The sequence below is a fragment of the Leucopleurus acutus genome, assembly GCF_964270905.1.
Source record: "Leucopleurus acutus genome assembly, chromosome: 5".
Lineage (NCBI taxonomy): Eukaryota > Metazoa > Chordata > Mammalia > Artiodactyla > Delphinidae > Leucopleurus > Leucopleurus acutus.
In genome coordinates this window covers 2,469,595-2,491,929 of record NC_139147.1, presented here as the reverse complement: position 1 = coordinate 2,491,929, position 22,335 = coordinate 2,469,595, and the positions used below count along the sequence as shown (strand labels likewise).

Sequence of the window (22,335 nt, the reverse complement as noted above, 5' to 3'; positions counted from 1 at the left end):
CATCTCCTCCCACGTCTCCTGACGAATGACTGTGAAATGCCTGCTGGTGTCTGGCGCCTGTTTATCTATCGGGTTCTTGATCTTGTTCTCACCGGTTCCTAGTTTGTTATTTTTCCGTGTTGATCCTGTTGGTCGTAAGTGCTACAAACACCTCTCCCCCAAGGGCAGCTGTCCTTTACATTTTCCTAAGGTCATTTTGATAAACATATGTCCATTTTTTTAAAATTTAATTTTTATTTTATATTGGGGTATAGTTGATTTACAATGTTGTGTTAGTTGCAGGCGTCCAGCAAAGTGATTCAGCTCTACCTATAAATATATCCACCCTTTCTTAGGTTCTTTTCCCATATAGGTCATTACAGAATATTGAGTAGAGTTCCCTGTGCTCTACAGTAGGTCCTTCTGTAAACGGCGGCTCTTCCTTCAGGGGGAGAAACTGTTCCTGGGCTGAGTGCCACCGGGAGGAGGGTCCCTGCCCCCACTGCAGGCTTCACGAGCTCCAAGGGACCCTCCTGCTTGGTGACAACTACACCCTGGAAAGGACAGCTGCTTGGGGCGTCTCACAAAGGGGGAGGGCCCTCAAGGGACACCCCAAAACAAAAAAATCAAACAAACGTGGGCCAGGCCCCAAACGGCCAGGGTTTCCTCACGGCCTGACCTGGACCCTGGAGTGGGGGCCAGTGTGCACTGCAGCCCAAGGGTCTGCAGGACAGAGGGAGCACTGGGGTGGGGTCAGAGCTGACCCGGCTACGGGGCCCTCGAGGCCAGGCTGGACAAGGTGGTCCCTGGTCGTATGGTCAGCGAGACACAGGTGCAGCCCATGAGGACACAGGCCCTGCACTGACCTCAGAGGTCGGAGGTAGGACGGCCCCACCCTGTCCTCACAGGTACGTGGCCAGCAGGAATGCACAGCCCTGGGGCCCAATGAATTGACCATGGAGGTGGATGCATGAGCCCAGCCAGCGCCAGGCAGACTTGAGTCAGCACAGCTCACGAGACAGGCAGCAGTGTCCGGGCCGGGGGCTCCGTGGCTCAGCAGAGTGACTTGGGGCTGCAGGCTCGGCTCGTAGATGGAAATGCATCAGGGATGAAAGAGAAAGCAGAACGAACATATCGCAGCCCTGCACATATCGCAGCCCTGCACAAGGTCACACACATTCCAGACAGCACAGTGACTGCCGGCGAGGGGGTCTCGGAGGTGCTGCCACCAGCAGACCACGGCTGGACCCTTTGGACAAACCCGGAGCATCGGACTAGCACACAGACAGCCACACGGTCTGGAGGCGGTGACCACGTGACACTCGGACCGTGCCCATTCTCCACCAGTGCTTGCTGCCCAGGGCCAGGGTCGGCGGGGCCCCTGCCCTCACAGAGCACACCATCGGGCTGCCAGCAAGCACCAGGGCCCTTCCCCGTCCCCACTGCCCTCCATACGAGCCATTTTTCCAGCGCTGGCCACGTTGTGCTGTGGCCCAGCGTCCACACCCTCCCCTCTGCTGGACCAGCATGGTCTGCGGACACGTCTCTTCACGTCTCTGAGCCTCAGTCTCCCCACCTGGGAACCTGGCTGATAACAGCTCCACCTACAAGAAACGTGAGTGAGAAAAACAGGAAAACGGAAACAAAAACACAGTGCCCAGAGCTCCCAGGAAATGGCATGGACTGTGTTGTGTCCCCCAGATTCGTACGTTGGAGTCCTGGTCCCCCGAACATCGGAACGTGCCCTAGTTGGAGATGCAGTCTTTACAGAGGCTTTAACCTTCATGGAGGTTAAATGAGGTCACTGGGATGGGTCCCAAGCCCACAGGACTGGTGCCTGATTAGGAAGAGGAGATGAGGACACAGACACACACAGAGGGACAACCACGTGAGGACACAGGAGGAGACGGCCGTCTGTACGCCCAGGAGAGAGCCCGCGGGAGGGACAGGCCTGCTGATGCCCTGACCTCGGGCTTGCAGCCTGCAGCACGGAGACAGTCAGAGTCTGTGGTCTGAGCCGCCCCATCTGTGGTATTTGTCACAGCAGCCCGAGGTGACTGAGACGGTGAGAGAGCCGGACCCTCGCAAGCACTTCCCCCGCGAGGCAGCCTGGCCCGTGGGCTCCTTGCTCTGAAGCGGGCCCTCTGCGACACCACCCCTGGCAGGCGTTCTGGTCCCTCGGCTCCAGCGGGGAGGGTCTTCCGTGGAGGCCGCCAGCCTCATTCTCCCCGGCACTTGCTGACAGCTGTCCCTCCTCCCCAGCACCCAGCCACGGTGCCACTGCTCACGGCCTGGGGCCACCGATCCCCGTGGACAAGTCTGACTAGCGGGGACAGGTTGGCAACCCTGGCTCGGAGGCCAGTGCATGTCCAAGGGGGAGGGTCACATCTGCACACCGGGTGACCCACTCAAGAGCGCCTCAGTGCCCTTGCTTCTTCGTCAGCCAAGACCATGCCGAGGACGGCCTCCCTTAGAAGGGGAGCAGGTGGCACGCAGCAGGAGGTCCCCCGAAGCGAGAAGCGGGGAGGCTGATTAGACGGGGAGGGGAGCGGAGGGGAGGGGGCCGCCCTCCACGAGGAGCACTGGCCTCTCCGTAGTTGCCCGGCCCCCGGCGTCAGGCCAAGAGGACCCAGGCGGGCGCAGATCCCACAGCAGCTCGTCCGCCTGCATAAGCTGTGTGTTTAAGCACACTCTCACGTGCGTGAACATGCACACATTCCGTTACACGGGATGCGTGAGACGTGCTCGGAACACACGAGGAAGCCCGCGGGACGGTGACTAGGGGCTGCTCTGGGGGCTGTGATGTCCGAGCCCATGGAAGGGCCCTGCTGGTCGTCATGCGGGCTCAAGGGGCCCTGGGCCACAGCTGACCCCAAACCCGAGCTCCGGGAAGAAAACTGTGCCCTGAAAGGGAGTCTTAGCCTCCACCCAGCCCCTGGGCCCCCGCGCTGGGGCGGCACGGGCTCTGCGCGCCCCAGGCTAACGCGGCTGCTCCCGCCGTCCCGCTCCGGACACGCGGTCTGCTGCGCCGCCCTCCACGCGGGGCTCGTCCCCAGCGGCTCGTACGGCCGCCTCTCATGAAGACCAGACGTCACCCTGGCCGCCGAATCCCCCCAACAGGAGCTCGCGTGGGCGCCCGGGACGGGGGGCAGGTGGTTTCCAGGCCCCAGTCCGGAGCCGCCCCCACGACGGCCTTGACCGGCTGGGGCTCCAAGCCGCGGCTCCCCCTCCGGCTCCCGCCCACTTGCTCTGCGCCTTAGATGCCGGGTCGTGCCTGAGAGCCACAGGAGCCTGGGTTTACCTCTCAGCTGCCAGGGAGAGCCTGGCGCCGAGCAAGCGTCTCCCGGGGCCTCGCCCACACCCACCAGCCGGGCGGGCGCAGCGTGGAAGCAGGCGGAGGGCCTCCGCTGGACATCGCGGTGGCGACCGGTCTTGTGACTCACTTCCTCCCCCCGCCCCTCTCAGAAAGCCCGGGGGGACTCCGCGATCACACACGCCGACCCCGCTGCAGGGCTGACGGCGCCCAGGGTTCCATCTGCAGCCCTGTCCTGCTTCCCACGCTGAGGGAGGGCGTGGCCCGCGGAGCGCGTGGCAGCCCGTGGAGGCCCCCAGAGGGGGCGGAGGCCTGCTCGAGCCTCTTTCTCTCCTTTCGCACCCGCCCATCCTCCGTGTGGGCGAAGCCCCCTGAAGGGCCCTCCCTGCACCCCTCCCCACTGCCCACTCCCTCCTCCACCCCCGGGGGGGCGCCGAACTCTGCGAGAACTAACCTCTCAGGGGCGGCATCTGCTTCATTTCCCAGCAAAGCCGGGAGCACCCCCTTGGCCCCCTGAGAACCATCCACCCGTGTGCTCCGGGGGAGACGCCTGGAGGAGGGTTCAGTTGGGGTTTGGACAGAAAACCTGCAAAGGTAGGGAAGCTGGGGCGACAGCAGCCCAAGGCGGGGACAGAGCCCCACGTCCCGCTGGACGGCTGCAGCCGCGTCTGGAGAGGGCTCCCAAGAGAGGGGCTCCATCAGGCTGGATTCCAGTCCACACACACGTCTGCACACGCACACACGTACACGCGTCCAGGTGGGCGCCCACACACCCGGCTCCCCCAGGCGCCGCCCCCAGACCCAGCACCACACACTCCTGGGACCAGGGCTCCGCCGTCCACCACGCTCCGCCCCAGTTGCTCTCCAGCCTGTCCTGGGCGGCCCCCCTCAGCCTCCTCCAGCTCAGAGCCCCTCCCTGGCCTGCAAGCCAGCAGATCTACACCAGGGGCTGCGAGGAGAGAGGTCAGCACACGGCCCCAGGTGCTGCAATAGCCCTTGGGCTCCAGCTCAGACGGGGCTGTCAGCCCAGACGTGAAGCCGGACGCCAGGACTGGGTAATGTCTATGCTCTGCCCTCCTCGCTGCTTCCCAGGAAGGGCCTGCCTGCGGGAAGTCTCTAGTAACCAGCTTTCTAGGAAGCGCAGGCCTTGCTGATGTCTGTCTCTAGGCGGGGGTGGGGACCAATCTCCAGAAAGGGCAGAGCCAGGGAGAAGCTGGTCCAGGGCAGTGCGATGCTGGAAACTTCCACCGCCAGGGAGCAGCCCTGCCCTCACCTGCCCTCGGCGCCCACGCTCAGACAGGGCCCCTCTCCTGGCAGGGCACTGCCCTTCCTGCCAGCCCTCGCTGCCCACTGGCCCTGAAGGACCTGTGTCCACCGCTGGCCAGGCTCCCACACAGGGCCAGGGCCGCACTGCGGGTCCCTTCTCTCTCCGGTAGCAGCAGGAAAGGTGTTCGTGCCAAGGAGATTTCTGCCCAGAAAGAACACCCCCGCAGACCTGTTCCTATCACCCCTGCCACCTGACCCAGAGAGCGCGGCCCACGGCCCCCGGGGCAGCCTGTGATTTCTGGAGAGAGCTCTGGCAGGGGCCCTCCCTTTCCTGGGCTGCCCCCAGGAGCGACACGGCCATTGTGCTGCTGCGTGTGTCACCCCACCGCACGGCGCCAGGGCCTGCCTCACCGGAGCAGCTGCTGGCCATCCACTAGGGAACGTTCTGGGACATTCCAAACACCGAGCCCTGCGTCTGTGTCCCCTGGTTTCCCCAGCTTCCTCGGGATGGCCTCCCTGCAGAGCTCTCCACCTGAGGTAGGCGGCCTTCAGCTGAACTCCGCACCGTTCACTGGATGCGGTGCTTCATCTGTCCGCACGCTGCGACCCAAGACTACAGCCTGATGGGGAGACGAGACAGAAGCTGCGAGGCCACGCAGGCCCTGGCTGGCCATCCAGGCCTCGGGACACCCTGCAGCTCCCACTCCCCTCCAAGCAATGCCCTGGGGGCTCTGCCCAGAACCCGCTCTTCCCGTATGACGCCGTCCCCCGAGTCCTCAGCAGAGCCGTGAGCATTGTGCAGAGCCCAGCTCAGGCAGCGCCTCATCTGTGCTCCTTCCGAAGCCCCAACTCCTGCTATTCGGCCAAGGCTCTACCGTCTAACTGCTGACTCAAGCCCCGAGCCACTCTTCCTAGAAATGTGACATTGGACACAGCTCTTAACCTCTCAAAACCTCAGTTTCCTTACCTGTAAAAGAACTGACAACTTCAGTCTTTGCCCAGAGGGTCTGGGGAGGCACCCAGGGCTCAGACAAGGCCCAGGCTTGGGGGGACGTGTTGAGCTCATGGAGACCGTCTGCCCGGGTACTTTGACGACTGACTTGCGTTCTGACCCTGACTTTTGGGTCCGAGGCTGCAGGGCGTAGCCCAGGGCCAGAGCAGAGGCCTGACGTTGAGTCGTCCCATGGGAGGATGCCCGGCACTAGGGGGAGCCCCCGGGGAGGAGGGGACGTGGACAGCAGGTCTCAGAATGGCCTGCCCGTCTGTGCACCTGCTGTCAGACCTCCCTCCAGGTGTGAGCGCCCGGGTGGTTCAGATACACTCCAGCCTCACTGGGCAGGACAAGGGTGTCTGCTGGACCCCCCGGGCTCCTCTGCAGCAGAACAAACAGGGCTCATGAGCAGACCCTGGTGTGTTTCTGGAGAATCCCAAGGAAGAGGGGTGGCTGGGGGCCAGAGGGAACACAGCTACCTCGTGCACTACTGTCGATCATCGCTACGGCTGCTATAACAGACCACCACGGGTGGGCGGCCCACACAACAGACAGGAGGCTGGATGCCCAAGACGGAGGTACCCACAGATGCAGCGTCTGGTGAGGACCGCATCCTGGTTCAGAGGTGGCTACGTCCTTCCGGCTGTGTTCTCACACGGGACAGAAAGAGGTCATCTCTCTTCTCCTGTAAGGGCACCGTCCCATCATGAGGCAAAGGTCCCACCTCCTAATGCCATCATTTTGGGGGCCAGGGTTTCAACACGTGAATCTTGGCGGGGGGGGGGAGGGGGATACAAATATTCAGACCAGAGCAGCAACTAAAGCTCGGGGGCCTCTGAGGAGCGGGGGAGCAGGCAGTGTGTGCCCTGCCCCTGGATGCTGGCCAGGTGGTCCCACTGGCCTGTCAAGGAGCCTGGGGAGAGGGCGAAGGACCGGGCAGCTGGGGCATGGCCAGCCACACCTGCGGACAGCAGTGGCCAGAGTGAAGATGAGCCGGGGTCCAGGGCTCAGAGCCTCAGCCCACAAGAGACAGAGCTGCTTGAGGCCACGTGGAGAACACCCTGGGCTGAAAAGCTCTCAGGGTGCCAGGCTGCAAACACTACGAAACCCCTAGCAGCCTTTCCCCTGATCGACGCCCTTTAGAAGGCGTGGGGGCAGATGGCAGACATCAGACGGACGGCCTTGTGAGGCACTGGGCAGCGGAGGAGAATCAGGGCAATCTCAGACAAGTCCCCACTGCCGGGCACAGGCCAAGGGCCAGCAGTAGGGCAGGGGAGTGGGGACGCCGCCCCACTGGTCAGGCTGTGGGGCTGTGAGGCCAGGCCGCCCCGTCCAGCCTCCACAGGGACGCTGCCTCAGGACAGGCCCGCCCTTTAGGCAGCGTCCCCTGCCCCCAGCGAGCACTGTCTGCAGGGCCGTCTGGGTCCTGGGCCGGAGTCCCACCTCCCAGCTCTCACGTGCCTGGGGGGCGCTAGAGAAATGCAGATAGATTGTGCCCCTTCACCCGGCCAGGGGCTCAGACCGCCCTCCTCCCCAGCCCCCAGGCCATCCTCTCTGGACGAGGAAACTGGGGAGCAGCGGCCCTGGAAGGAGGCCAAGCGCTCCCGGCGGAAACAGAGCTGCCCACTGTGACAAAGGCTGCCCCTCCGGAGCAGCAGGGCAGAGCGTAGCCCAGACCGAAATGCTCCAGAAGGACCTGGAAAAGAGGAAGCGTGTGCCGAGCAGGGCAGGGGTGGCAGACTACAGGGAAAGGACAAGCCGTCCTGCTCCCCGATGGCCGGTTGTGCAAGCCCGGGGCCACCGGCGGGCACTGGGGATTAACTGGCGCAGACAGTGTGTCCTGGCCACAGTCACTGTGACTAACTGCAGGACAAACAGCAAGGGTTCTCACCTGCCAGAGCCCGGCCAGTGTCTCCTGCGAGACGACAGCATCAGGAGCCCAGAGACAACAGGCAGCTGTGACATCCACAGGGCGCGAGGCAGCGTCCGGTCTGGGCGGGGCTCCGAGACAGGGACCCTCATCCCAGAGGCTGCGCCGCCAGCCAGGGCCTGGTCTGCTCATTTCCCTCTCACTCCCGCTCCCTGACCTCAAGACAGCGCTTTCCTCCAGGCAGCTTCCAGGAGCGGCAGTTTTTCCAGCACAGGAAGGAAAACAAGGTTCAGAAAGGGGCTCGAGGTCATAGGACCGTGGGGAGCAGAGGGGCTTCTGCCCAGGCCGGCCCTCCGCCCAGGACCCCGGTCACCTGGCTGCTGGGTTTAAGGGGAAATGCAAACCTGGCCTCAGATGAGCAGGGAGCTTCAGGTGTGTCCTGCAGGGCCAGGGCCCTGTCACCTGTCACTGCTCCCTTAAGCCTGGCCTCACGTCTGAGCACAGCACACTTGGTCCACAGTCAGAAACAGCAAAACAGATATACACCCCCAGAAACGCGGGAGGTAAGTGCATTCAGCGTCACCGGAAGTCCTGCAGCCACAGCCCTCCTGCGAGCACAGAAACCCTAACCCCACCTTACATGGGACACAGAGTGACGGGGACAGGAGGACAAATGTCCACTCTGAACCCTAGTCCAGCCCCCTCAGCAGAGGCCCTGTCTTACTCTGGGTTTCCTTAGCTCTGCACTGGAAACTCATGACCTCAACATCAGATAGAAAATAACAACCCTCCTGTGACAGGTCCATTCAGACAAGACACAGGTGACAAAGGGCAGCACCAGGCCAGTCAAGTGCATGGCGCTCAGCGAGCCAGCCCTCCCCTCTGTGCCGCTCCCTGGAGGACAATCTCCAAGGATGCTGCTGCTTCCGGATTTTTATTCTTTTACGTGCTTCCCTTCCACTCCTGGAAAAAAATCTATACCTAGAGACTTGGGTTTTCTTATTTGTGGCCAAATTTCTTCCAGGATTTCATGGGCTTGGAGAACAGGCGTAAGAGGGTAACCTGGCTGGACCAGAGCCAATACACCTGCTTAGCGTCGCAGAAAGGGATGACAAATCCCACGCAGGCACACAGACACACATGCACGCGTGCACACACACTTAGAGATGCACACACATGGATACACATGCACACGGATACACACACTCACAGACAAGATCTGGGGCTGCAACCACTCACAGACCTTCCAAGGACATCATCACTGAACTTGACCCGTGTCCGAGCAGGGAGTGCTGGGGGGCAGGGATGCGGGGAGAGTCCACACTGGTGTGCGTGTGGGGAGAGAAGCAGAGGAGCAGAGGCCACAGGAAAGTGGCCTTTGTGGCTTCAGCCGCGGTGTCCCGGCCATCCAGCGGCATGAGTGCTCCAGAGGAGGATGAACTCCAGAGCGTGAGGACAGCAGGAGCCCAGGGCCGCAGCCGCAGAGGCCTCCAAAGGGCAGGTCACTCCTCCCCTCCCAGTCGAGGTGGATGAGAACCAAGACGGCAGAGAAGCAGGGGCTGCTGGGCGCCAGCAGTGCAGGGTGGGGGCTCCGCTGCTCCCCCAGGGCACTTTCCTGCAGACCAGGGGACCTGACGGGAGAAGCCCAAGGTCTTGGTCCCACACGGCCACGCTCCGGACGCAGCACCGCCCCAGGCTGCAGCCATGCCAGGATCACAGTCCCATTGGGGTGGAAAGGCCCCGCCACTCCCTGCACCTGATCAGAACCACACCTGAACCACTTCTGACCAACAGGCACTCGGGCCAACAGAGGTGCTGCTGCCCCCCATAACCAGGAGGCACCCGGAGGCAAGAAACTCATCCCAACCCGAAAAGCACCTCCTACCCTCGTAACTGGAGGAAGTGTGTTCAAACACCAAGTGTAGCACTAAGGTTCTGGGACTTGCTTCCTGGCTGGTGGCTACCCTGACTCACCAAGAAGAGTTAAACGTGCCAAGTACAATGTATAAGGGCAGCAAGTGTGTGATGTGTTGTTTATATACAGATTGTCATGAAAACGGTTCACCTCAAAAAGCAGCTTTGATGCTTCAGGGCCCGGAAAACACACTTTCATGAATCGTGTGCCAACCCAAGGGGCTTGCTCCCCTCTGCCCTTAGCTGATATCTTCCAAGCTTCAGCTGCCCCTTTATTTCTCCTCTATTGGCATTTGGTTAAAGAACAAGGAGAGGGGCTTCCCTGGTGGCGCAGTGGTTGAGAGTCCGCCTGCCGATGCAGGGGACGCGGGGTCGTGCCCCGGTCCGGGAGGATCCCACGTGCCGCGGAGCGGCTGGGCCCGTGAGCCATGGCCGCTGAGCCTGCGCGTCCGGAGCCTGTGCTCCGCAACGGGAGAGGCCACAACAGTGGGAGGCCACAACAGTGGGAGGCCCGCGTACCGCAAAAACAAAAAACAAACGAAAAGAACAAGGAGAAAAAGAAAAAGAAAAGAAAAGGCACCAGTCCTTCGTGCCAGGGGTCACCTCCCCTCTGGCCCCCATGGCCCCGCCCCAGAGCGGGGGGTGCGGGGGCAGGAGGCCAACTACCTCCAATCCCAGCCACGCCTGGAGCTGGCTTTTGGACTAGAGCAGGTAGGAGAGTTTGTCTGCTCCTGGCCTCATCTGTCTCAGCTCTACGGGATCTCAAAGAAAGACTGAAAGAGAGAAATACTCAGTTATGCCAGGCAAAGGCAAGACAGGCTGTAGTGACCCTGAAATAGGGATAAATATTAATTTTGTAAACTGACCTGCAAATACTGAACAGAACGTTTTGGAAGTCAACGTTTTTCTAAAAATAGAACTACATACGACCCAGCAATCCCACTACTGGGCCTATACCCTAAGAAAACCATAACTCAAAAAGACACATGCACCCCAATGTTCACTGCAGCTCTATTTACAACAGCCAGGTCATGGAAGCAACCTAAGTGTCCATCCACAGATGAATGGATAAAGAAGATGTGGCACGTATATACAATGGAATATTACTCAGCCATAAAAAGAAACAAATTTGAGTTATTTGTAGTGAGGTGCATGGACCTGGAGTCTGTCATACAGAGTGAAGTAAGTCAGAAAGAGAAAGACAAATACTGCATGCTAACACATATATATGGAATATAAGGGAAAAAAATGGTCATGAAGAATCTAGGGGCAAGACGGGAATAAAGACACAGGCCTATTAGAGAATGGACGTGAGGATATGGGATTGGGGAAGGGTAAGCTGTGACAAAGAGAGAGAGTGGCATGGACAGATATACACTACCAAACGTAAAATAGATAGCTAGTGGGAAGCAGCCGCTTAGCACAGGGAGATCAGCTTGGTGGTTTGTGACCACCTAGAGGGGTGGGATAGGGAGGGTGGGAGGGAGACGCAAGAGGGAAGAGATACGGGAACATATGTATATGTATAACTGATTCACTTGGTTATACAGCAGAAACTAACACACCATTGTAAAGCAATAATACTCCAATAAAGATGTTAAAATAAAAGTCAACGTTTCTAATGCTGACGATTCATCTCCATCTCTCCCTATCTCTGACTGCTATCATGTGATCAGGCAGCCACGGGCACCTGTCTTGTATGAGCACGTGCTGTCTAAACACCACATGGGGGTTGGGCAGAAGGCGTAACTGGTTGACGTCTGGCCGCTGTCCTCTGCCTCCCTTCCTTCCCACCCTCTGTGACCCCGTGGGCCTGCTGGTAGCATCCAGACATGGTGGCCAAAGAGGGTGCCAGAGGGATCTAAACTGCAGGTCACCAGAACTATGAAAGCCCAAGAGTAGGACGCGACCCTGGTGTGGAGAACAAGTGACCAGAGACAATCGTGGACACACACCCCAGGAGGTGGAGGTGACATCACATCGTGATTAAGGGCTACCAAAAAGGGATGCAAGCTCAAATCATGGCTGGGCCACGTGGGCAGGCAGTGTGGCCTCCCTGGGCTCGTCCCCTCACCCACAGAAAGTGGCTGTGAACACTGGGCTGGTACAAACTGGACACAAGCCCTGACGGCCACCAGGAAACCAAATGCTCTGCGTGCAGTTGCAGGGCTGACGTCAGTGTGGGAAACCTCACAGTTTCACAGAAAGCATGACGCTATCAAATGCTTTTCATGCCAGAGGGCCTCGTTACATGCCTGGCACTGCACTGGGCCACAGGAACTCAACAAACATGACTCTCACGTCCAGAGCAAGAGGTCCTTACAAGCTGTTGATGGTGGGTTCCCACAAACTCCCAGAAATTGTACAGGAAATGGCACATGTGTGCTTACAGGCATTTCTGTGTAGAGCAGTTTATCGTGTTGTCAAAGCGCTCCGTGACTCCCCAGCAGAAAACACATCAGATCCAGGAATCCCAGAAAGATCAAAATACAATGAGTCCAGAGAGACCCACACCAAGGCACATTATAATTAAAATGTCAAAAGTGAAGAGGAAAGAGAGAATCTTAACAGCAGCAATAGAAAAACAACTTTTACATATAGCAAGCCCCCATAAGCCTATTAGAGGATGTCTCTGCAGAAACTTTGCAGGCCAGAAGGGAGTGGCGTGATACATTCAAAGGAAAAACACTTCCAACCAAGAATACTCTGCCCAGCAAGGTTATCATTCAGAATTGAAGAAGAGATAAAAGTGCTTTCCAGACAAGCAAAAGCTAAAAGAGTTTATCACCGCTAAACCAACCCTACAAAAAAAGTTAAATGGACTTCTTTAAGCCGAAAAGAAAGGGCACCAATTAGTAACAAGAACACATATAAAAGGAAAAATCTTACTTGGTAAAGGTTAAGTATATAATTAACAAAGTAGATTAATCACTTACAGAGCTAGTATGAAGGGTAAAAGACAAAAGTAGTAAAAATAACTATAACGACATTTAATTAAGGGATACACAAAATAAAAAGATGTAAAACGTGACATCAAAAACTGAAAGCACAGGCTGGGCAGGGGAGTGAAAATGCAGAGTTTTAGAATGTGTTCAAACTTAACTTGCTGAATTCAGTCCTGTGCCAGCCTGTGAGCGACAGCCCTTCCCTCGCACCTGACTGGGCCTCTGGGGGAGGAGGTACTGCACGAAAGGAAATCTGAGGCACAGAGAAGTTAACTGCCTGGTCCAAGATCAAAGCACTAGTTTTCCTAGGGGGATCTTCAAGACGGCGGAGGAGTAAGACGTGGAGATCACCAACCTCCCCACAAATACATCAAAAATACATCTACTTGTGAAACAGCTCCTACAGGACACCTACTGAACGCTGGCAGAAGAACTCAGACTTCCCAAAAGACGTCAGAGGGTCATCTGCACGCAGAGGCGGGGCCAAATCCAAAGCTGAACCCCGGGAGCTGTGCGAACAAAGAAGAGGAAGGGAAACCTCTCCCAGCAGCCTCAGGAGCAGCGGATTAAAGCTCCACGATCAACCTGAGGTACCCTGCATCTGTGGAATACCTGAACAGACAACGAATCAGCCCAAAATTGAGGCAGTGGACCTTGGGAGCAACTGCAGACTTGGGGTTTGCTGTGTGCAACTGACTAGTTTCTGGTTTTATGTTTTTCCTAGTTTAGTTTTCAGCGCTTGTGATCACTGGTGGATTTATTGATTTGGTTACTCTCTTCCTTTTTTAATATATAAATACACATATTTTTCTCTGTCTCTTTCCGTGAGTGCGTATGTGGCGCTTCTCTGTGTGATTCTGTCTGTAGAGCTTTGCTTCCACCATTTGTCCCCGGGTCCGTCTGTCCCTTTTTGTTCTTGGCATAGTTTTTAGCGCTCGTGGTCACTGGTGGATTTGTTTGCTGGTTTGGTTGCTCTCTTCTTTTTCTCTTTTTATTACATTTTTCTTTTTTTCATTTTAATAACTTAATTTTATTTATTTATTTCTCTTTCCTTTTTCTCCCTTTTCTTCTGAGCCTTGTGGCTGACAGGGTCTTGGTGCTCCAACCATGGGTGAGGCCTGAGCCTCTGAGGTGGGAGAGCCGAACAGGACACTGGGCCACCAGAGACCTCCCGACCCCATGGAATATCAAGCAGTGAGAGCTGTCCAGAGACCTACGTCTCAACGCTAAGACCCAGCTCCACCCAACAGCCAGCAAGCTACGGTGCTGGACACCCCATTCCAAACAACTAGCAAGACAGGAACACAACCCCACCCATTAGCAGAGAGGCTGCCTAAAATCATAATAAATTCACAGATACCCCAAAACACACCACTGGACGCAGTGCTGCCCACCAGAAAGGCAAGATCCAGCCTCATCCACCAGGACACAGGCACCAGTCCCCCTCCAGCAGGAAGCCTACATGACCCACTGAACCAACCTTACCCACTGGAGGCAGACACCAAAAAACAACAGGAACTACGAACCTGCAGCCTGCGAAAAGGAGACCCCAAACACAGTAAGTTAAGCAAAATGAGAAGACAGAGAAATACGCAGCAGATGAAGGAACAAGGTAAAAACCCACCAGACCAAACAAATGAAGAGGAAATAGGCGGTCTACCTGAAGAAGAATTCAGAGTAATGATAGTAACGATGATCCAAAATCTTGGAAATAGAATAGAGAAAATGCAAGAAACATTTAACAAGGACCTAGAAGAAATAAAGAGCAAACAAACAGTGATGAACAACACAATGAATGAAAATAAAAATTCCCTAGAAGGGATCAATAGCAGAATAACTGAGGCAGAAGAACGGATAAGTGACCTGGGAGATAAAATAGTGGAAATAACTACCACAGAGCAGAACAAAGAAAAAAGAATGAAAAGAATTGAGGACAGTCTCAGAGACCTCTGGGACAACATTAAATGCACCAACATTCGAATTACAGGGGTCCCAGAAGAAGATGAGAAAAAGAAAGGGTCTGAGAAAATATTTGAAGAGATTATAGTTGAAAACTTCCCTAACATGGGAAAGGAACAGTCACCCAAGTCCAGGAAGCACAGAGACTCCCATACAGGATAAACCCTAGGAAAAACACACCAAGACACATATTAATCAAACTATCAAAAATTAAATACAAAGAAAAAATATTAAAAGCAGCAAGGGAAAAGCAACAAATAACACACAAGGGAATCCCTATAAGGTCAACAGCTGATCTTTCAGCAGAAACTCTGCAAGCCAGAAGGGAGTGAGAGGACATATTTAAAGTGATGAAAGGGAAAAACCTACAACCAAGACTACTCTACCCAGCAAGGATCTCATTCAGATTCGACAGAGACATTAAAACCTTTACCGACAAGCAAAAGCTAAGAGAATTCAGCACCACCAAACCAGCTTTACAACAAATGCTAAAGGAACTTCTCTAGGCAGGAAACGCACGAGAAGGAAAAGACCTATAATAACAAACCCAAAACAATTAAGAAAATGATAATAGGAACATACATACCAATGAAATGACAATGAAAATACAATGACCCAAAACCTATGGGATGCAGCCAAAGCAGTTCTAAGAGGGAAGTTTATAGCAATACAATCCTACCTTACAAAACAGGAAACATCTTGAATAAACAACCTAACCTTACACCTAAAGCAAGTAGAGAAAGAAGAACAAAAGTTAGCGGAAGGAAAGAAATCATAAAGATCAGATCAGAAATAAATGAAAAAGAAATGAAGGAAACAATAGCAAAGATCAATAAAACTAAAAGCTGGTTCTTTGAGAAGATAAACAAAATTGATAAACCATTAGCCAGACTCATCAAGAAAAAAAAGGGAGAAGACTCAAATCAATAGAATTAGAAATGGAAAAGGAGAAGTAACAACTGACTGAAATACAACTGACTGCAGAAATACAAAGGAACATGAGAGATTACTACAAGCAACGATATGCCAATAAAATGGACAACCTGGGGGAAATGGACAAATTCTTAGAAAAGCACAACCTTCCGAGACTGAACCAGGAAGAAATAGAAAATGTAAACAGACCAATCACAAGCACTGAAATTGAAACTGTGATTAAAAGTCTTCCAAGAAACAAAAGCCCAGGACCAGATGGCTTCACAGGCGAATTCTATCAAACATTTAGAGAAGAGCTAACACCTATCCTTCTCAAACTCTTCCAAAATATAGCAGAGGGAGGAACACTCCCAAACTCATTCTACGAGGCCACCATCACCCTGATACCAAAACCAGACAAAGATGTCACAAAGAAAGAAAACTACAGGCCAAGATCACTGATGAACATAGATGCAGAAAACCTCAATAAAATACTAGCAAACAAAATCCAACAGAACATTAAAAGGATGATACACCATGATCAAGTGGGATTTATCCCAGGAATGCAAGGATTCTTCAGTATACACAAACCAATCCATGTGATACACCATATTAACAAATTGAAGAATAAAAACCGTATGATCATCTCAATAGATGCAGAAAAAGCTTTTGACAAAATTCAACACCCATTTATGATAAAAAAAAAAAAAAACCTCCAGAAAGTAGACACAGAAGGAACTAACCTCAACATAATAAAGGCCATATATGACAAACCCACAGCCAACATTGTCCTCAATGGTGAAAAACTGAAAGCATTTCCACTAAGATCAGGAACAAGACAAGGTTGCCCACTCTCACCACTCTTATTCAACATAGTTTTGGAAGTTTTAGCCACAGGAATCAGAGATGAAAAAGAAATAAAAGGAATCTAAATCAGAAAAGAAAAAGTAAAGCTGTCACTGTTTGCAGATGACATGATACTATACACAGAGAATCCTAAGGAAGCTACCAGAAAACTACTAGAGCTAATCAATGAATTTGGTAAAGTAGCAGGATACAAAAGTAATGCACAGAAAGCTCTGGCATTCCTATACACTAATGATGAAAAATCTGAAAGAGAAATTAAGGAAACACTCCCATTTACCACTGCAACAGAAAAGAATAAAATACCTAGGAATAAACCTACCTAAGGAGACAAAAGACCTGTATGCAGAAAACTATAAGACACTGATGAAACAAATTAAAGATAATACAAACAGATGGAGAGATATACCATGTTCTTGGATTGGAGGAATCAACATTGTGAAAATGACTCTAGTACCCAAAGCAATCTATAGATTCAGTGCAATCCCCATCAAACTACCAATGGCATTTTTCACAGAACTAGAACAAAACACTTCACAATTTGTATGGAAACACAAAAGACCCTGAATAGCCAAAGCAATCTTGAGAAAGAAAAACGGAGCTGGAGGAATCAGGCTCCCGGACTTCAGACTATACTACAATGCTACAGTAATCAAGACAGTATGGCACTGGCACTAAAACAGGAATATAGATCAATGGAAAAGGATAGACAGCCCAGAGAGAAACCCACACACATATGGTCACCTTATTTTTGATAAAGGAGGCAAGAATATACAGTGGAGAAAAGACAGTCTCTTCAATAAGTCGTGCCAGGAAAACTGGATAGCTACATGTAAAAGAACGAAATTAGAACACTCCCTAACACCATACACAAAAATAAACTCAAAATGGATTAAAGACCTAAATGTAAGGCCCAGGTACATGGGGCTATATACGTATCTGGGATGAGATGAACTCCTTATAACATTAGGCTTATCCCAGTTCATGCCACGAGCAGACACAATGACCTGCATCCTAGCAGGATGGGCTCCTCTCAGATGTCACAGAAGACAGACTAGATTGGTAATGAGAAACTGAACAGCAAGAAACTGCCCTGATCACCAGTCGAGGGGTGGGGGGGGTGTGAAGTCTGGCTGTTGACATGGCAGGTGTCATGCCTTTACATACAAACTGACAGCACCAAGGAGAAAAAGTTCCTTAACTTAATAAATAGAAAGGGAATTCTTTAAAATTTAAAGACATATGTACCTTTTCGAATTATGGTTTTCTCAGGGTATATGCCCAGCAGTGGGATTGCTGGGTCAGGTGGGAGGGCGAAGCTGAGGTGAAGTGAGAGTAGCATCGACATATATACACTGCTGAATGTAAACAGTTGGCTGGTGGGAAGCAGCAGCACAGCACAGGGAGATCGGCTCCGCGCTTTGTGACCACCTGGAGGGGTGGGATAGGGAGGGTGGGAGGGAAGCTCAAGAGGGAGGGGATATGGGGACATGTGTATGCATATGGCTGATTCACTTTGTTGCGCAACAGAAACTAACACGGTATTGTGAAGCAATTATACTCCGATAAAGATCTATTAAAAAAAATATATGGGGGCTTCCCTGGTGGCGCAGTGGTTGAGAGTCCACCTGCCGATGCAGGGGACACGGGTTCGTGCCCCGGTCCAGGAAGATCCCACATGCCACGGAGTGGCTGGGCCTGTGAGCCATGGCCGCTGAGCCTGCGCGTCCGGAGCCTGTGCTCCGCAACGGGAGAGGCCACAACAGTGAGAGGCCCGTACCGCAAAAGAAAAAAAAAAGTACCATTTTATTGATTTGGGTTTTTTTTTTTTAATAAATGTATTTATTTATTTTTGGCTGCACTGGGTCTTTGTCGCTGCGCGTGGGCCTCCGTTAGTTGTGGCGAGCAGGGCCACTCCTTGTTGCGGTGTGCAGGCCTCCCATTGCGCTGGCTTGTCTCGTCGCAGAGCATGGGCTCTAGAGTGCAGGCTCAGTAGTTGTGGCGCACGGGCCCAGATGCTCCGCGGCATGTGGGATCTTCCCAGAGCAGGGTTCAAACCCATGTCCCCTGCACTGGCAGGCAGATTCCTAACCACTGCACCACCAGGGAAGTCCCTGATTTTTGTTTCTGATTTTAAAATTCACAAGAGACCTCAGATACTGCCGCGTACATGCTTTTATGCATACTTTTTAAACTGAGTTTTCTTTAGAGCTTTAGATGCAAAAAAAGCGAAGAACCCATTTTCCCCTTAACCTTCATAAGAAGAGCAAAAATATTAGAAAGGCTAGTCACTCCTTAAAATTGGCCTTAAGTACTTTTCCTGTGATATACATTCAAAACATGTATTTGACATGTTTCTTTTTTTTTTCATATCTTTATTGGAGTATAATTGCTTTACAATGGTGTGTTAGTTTCTGCTGTATAACCAAGTGAATCACTATACATATACATTTATCACCATTTCTCTTCCCTCTTGTGTCTCCCTCCCACCCTCCTTATCCCACCCCTCTAAGGGGCACCGAGCTGATCTCCCTGTGCTATGCGGCCGCTTCCCACTAGCTATCTATTTTACATTTGGTAGTGTTTATATGTCAATGCTACTCTCTCACTTCGTCCCAGCTTCCCCTTCCCCTTCCCTATGTCCTCAAGTCCATTTTCTACATTTGCATCTTTGTTCCTGTCCTGCCCCTAGCTTCTTCAGAACCATTTTTTTTAGACTCCATATATATGACATGTTTCTTGCTTAAGGAGTTTTCATAAGAACTCTTGCTATCCTTAGCACTTTAAAATTAGGAGGAAGAAAAACGTATCCTTCTTAATCACATCCATCTACTAATTACCTAAACTATGCAACATTCACGGGTTTGGCCCGGTTTCATTTTTCTCTGTAAGCCACTGATCCCATCTTTGGCAGGAAAAAGACCCTGCATTTCTAGAGGCAGCACAACTAATTATACTAGTTTATCTCCTGTTACCTTATCAAACAAATAACCAAAATGAAAATGATACTATGCTAGAAAAGAACAAAAACACAACATTCTCAATTTTATTTGCCAATCAACAGGACCTACAGAGCCACACAGCACAGATGGACCAATTTCTGCCTCTGTGAATTTTAAACTGCCTTTTACAACATTTCTCTGGTTCTGATGAGCCAGGTTCCACAATATGTCGGCTCGTGAAATTCAAGCAACTGTGCCTTCCTGTAAGCTCCTTCGTTCAGCCTCAGCCATAAACTGCACATTGCCGACAAAAGAAACATGAAGTTATTCCAAACTGCCAGCAAGCAGAAACAGCATACAAATGTGTATGGGACGCCTGCAAGTGTTTTTGCTCCTACATGCCCAGAGACCACGGGCCTGCAGCGTCATCCTGAGGGACACAGCATGCACTGCTATGCCTCTAGGAGTGCCAGAGAGGGAACCGCACTCACACGTTGTGACACCTGTGAGAAATGGAGCACATCCTCCTCTGTTCTCTGCGGTTGAGAAGGACACATGATGAGGGGCCTGGTACACATACCCGTGCACATTGTTTAAAGAACTCCAAGCAGAGGCATGTGCTCTAATCTATGAGGCCCTTGTCATGATACTGTTATAGAAAAACTGGACTCCTGAGCTCATAGCCAAAGACCCAGAACAATGTAAGGAGAGTTTTTTCCACCAACCACGGGCGTATGCATTGTAATATGTACCTTCCTAACATCACGTTTATAATATTTCAGAAAACAATAATTGTAGCACACCAATGATTCTTCTGACTTTCTTTACTCAAAAATAAAAGAGGCACAAAAATACAGAACCAAAATGTCCAACATCATCTGAAACAGCAGGTTCACCGAAAGATTTAAAGGTAAACTTGAACTGGTGGGGGGAATTAATTGTAATTATTAGAGAGCCGAATGAACTGTTTTTCAAGAAACGTATCTCAGGAAAACGCTGACCAACGGGGTAGGCGGTTATTCAACCTTCCGCTTTTAGGGGGAAGCGACAGGTCTCAGGGTCTCCTGGGCAGCAGGAGCCACTCTGAGAAGGCCCGCTTCCGGATGCAGCTGATGTGGGTCTTCACGGAAGAACAGACCCTTTCTCAGGCTCACCTCCGGCAAGATTAACCCACCACCCACAAGCACGTTCACTTCCAGGAGCAAGTCAGGTGGGCACATCTCAGGACACAGCCGTCTCTAGGCATCACATTTGCTATCTGTAACACATGGCACACGGCTGGTGGCTTTAGAAGACAAAGTGGGGACCCAGGGAGAGGATGCCGGCGCTGAGCACCCTTACGCATCACGCTCCAGAGTGCGCAGGTCCTCCAGGAGCTCCTGGGCCACGGCCTGCAGGTGAGGGTTGCGGCTCTTGGCCATGGCCAGGATGCGCTGCAGGGGCAGGGAGCTGCGGATCTCCGAGGCCGTCCTGGAGAAGACTTCTGGCTCCAGCACCACAGACTGGACAAGGCGCAGCACGTGAAGACACACCTCTGTGTCCGGGTCTAGGGGGAAAGAGGTGACACTTCTGGTTAGAATAAAACCTACAGGGACCTTGGGGCAGAATCCACCCCTCAGGGGTTCTTGGCCTCTCTGAATGATGGATGTGACAGTTTAGTAAACTATGAGCTGACCCCAAACAGTGTCACTTCCTGATGTAAAAGCTTAGCTCATAAGAGGAGCATGACGATGGCATCCTCTAGTAACATCCCACCTTCAAGTATCACAGCCACATAACTCTAAATGCTGAACTGAAAATATGAGGGCTTTCCATGTAGTTTTCTGTAATTCCGCCCAGTTATAAGATGCTTTAAGAGGTATTACTTCCTTTTCACTCCAAGTGCAGCAAAGCCCTGAGAGACCACATACAGATATGGCATCTCTTCAGGCCACTGAGTTCCGCAAAGTCACAGCTGCAACACTCAAAGCGAATTCCGTTTTCCCGTGTGAATGCTCTCTGGAGTTACAGAACCTGGCAGCCCTGCATATACTGTAGCAGCCACTAAAAAGCAGCTGGACTGAAACAACAGCCCAACACAAGTTATAACCTTTAACCACCGGGATCCAATTCTCCTCACCACGTCTCTCTACTGGGAGCCTTTAACATGCCACTGATTCTTGATTAGATATTGTAATTGGAACCAGACTCAAAATCAGTACCTCCTTCTTAGCACTACACTTTAAAAACCTTTTAAGAAGTAAGTGGACTGAGAGAGTAGACTGAGCAAACCCTCAGTGGGAACTGCCACAGCACCAAGGCCCCCGGAGCCCTTCCCCACTGAACGAGAGCTACCAGGGCTCAGTGAAGACTGCTGTGTTGGGAAGCGGAAAAAAACCCTGTCCTCCCCTGGGCCCAGACCGTTGAAGCGCTCCTATTCGGGGGAAGGGGAAGGAAACTTGCTCTGGCACAAAAACTGCCAAAGACACAGGCAGAGCGGCTGCCACAGGGAGGAGGACAGGATCACGGGGAAGGCGCCACTCAGATGCAGGTGGATGGGAGCCGAACCAAAACAACAGAGAACTCCCCTGCGTCCTCCAGCGGCCTAGCAAAAGCAGTCTACGGCAGCAGCGGGAGGGGCAAGAGGATGGAAGGAGACCCCTCCTGAGGCACAGACCCAAAGGGAAGGCCCACAGCCGGGGGTGGAGACTGACAAAGGACTGGCAACTCAGTCCTCACCCGCAGCACAAGGAAGGAGAAGACTGGAAACCAGCGGCACAGAGGTCACCACAGTGACAAAACCCACAGCAGCCCAACGCCCACACTGACAGCCCCACAGAACAGGAGGTGTAAACACTCTCTGTGTACTTCATTCTCTCCTGCAGAGGTTGGCGCACTGTGGCCCAAGGACCAAATCCAGCCCAGGACCTGTTTCTGCACAGGCTGTGAGCTAAGGCTGGTTCTTACATTTTAAAGAGTTATCTTAAAAGAAAACAAAACAGAAGAATAATATGCAACAGAAACCACACATGACGCTCAAAGCTCAAAGTATTTAATAGCTAGCTCATTACAGGAAAAGTTTGCTGACCCTCTGCTCTACTGCCCTCCACACAATGCCCAACACTCAATCAGAAATTACAATGACAAAGCAAGGGAAACAAAACCCCACTGCAGTAATAAAGCAATCAGCAGAGCCAGACTCAGAGATAACCCAGATTTAGAAACAATTAGAAAAGGAATCTGAAATAAATACGATTAATAGATGGGAAAGCACTGCTTTAGGGTTCTTGCAGTATACCTGAAGCAGTACAATGTTATTTAAAGATTTTTAATGTTTCAATTGAAAATCTTCAACTAACTGTGATTAATTAATATAATTAATTAATCACAGTTAATTAAAG

At 52.4% G+C, this 22,335-nt stretch overlaps 1 protein-coding gene across 1 annotated transcript in view; it reads right to left on the bottom strand.

The window, feature by feature from the left end:
- Positions 1-20,292: 20,292 nt before the first annotated feature.
- The window catches only part of HSF2BP (heat shock transcription factor 2 binding protein), a gene marked incomplete at both ends in the record, with an annotated part of 81,853 nt that continues 79,810 nt past the window's right edge, over positions 20,293-22,335 (bottom strand). Inside the window, one exon of the mRNA XM_082839078.1 lies at positions 20,293-20,501. Coding sequence (XP_082695204.1) covers positions 20,293-20,501 — 209 coding nt within the window. The remainder of the gene's footprint in view (positions 20,502-22,335) is intronic.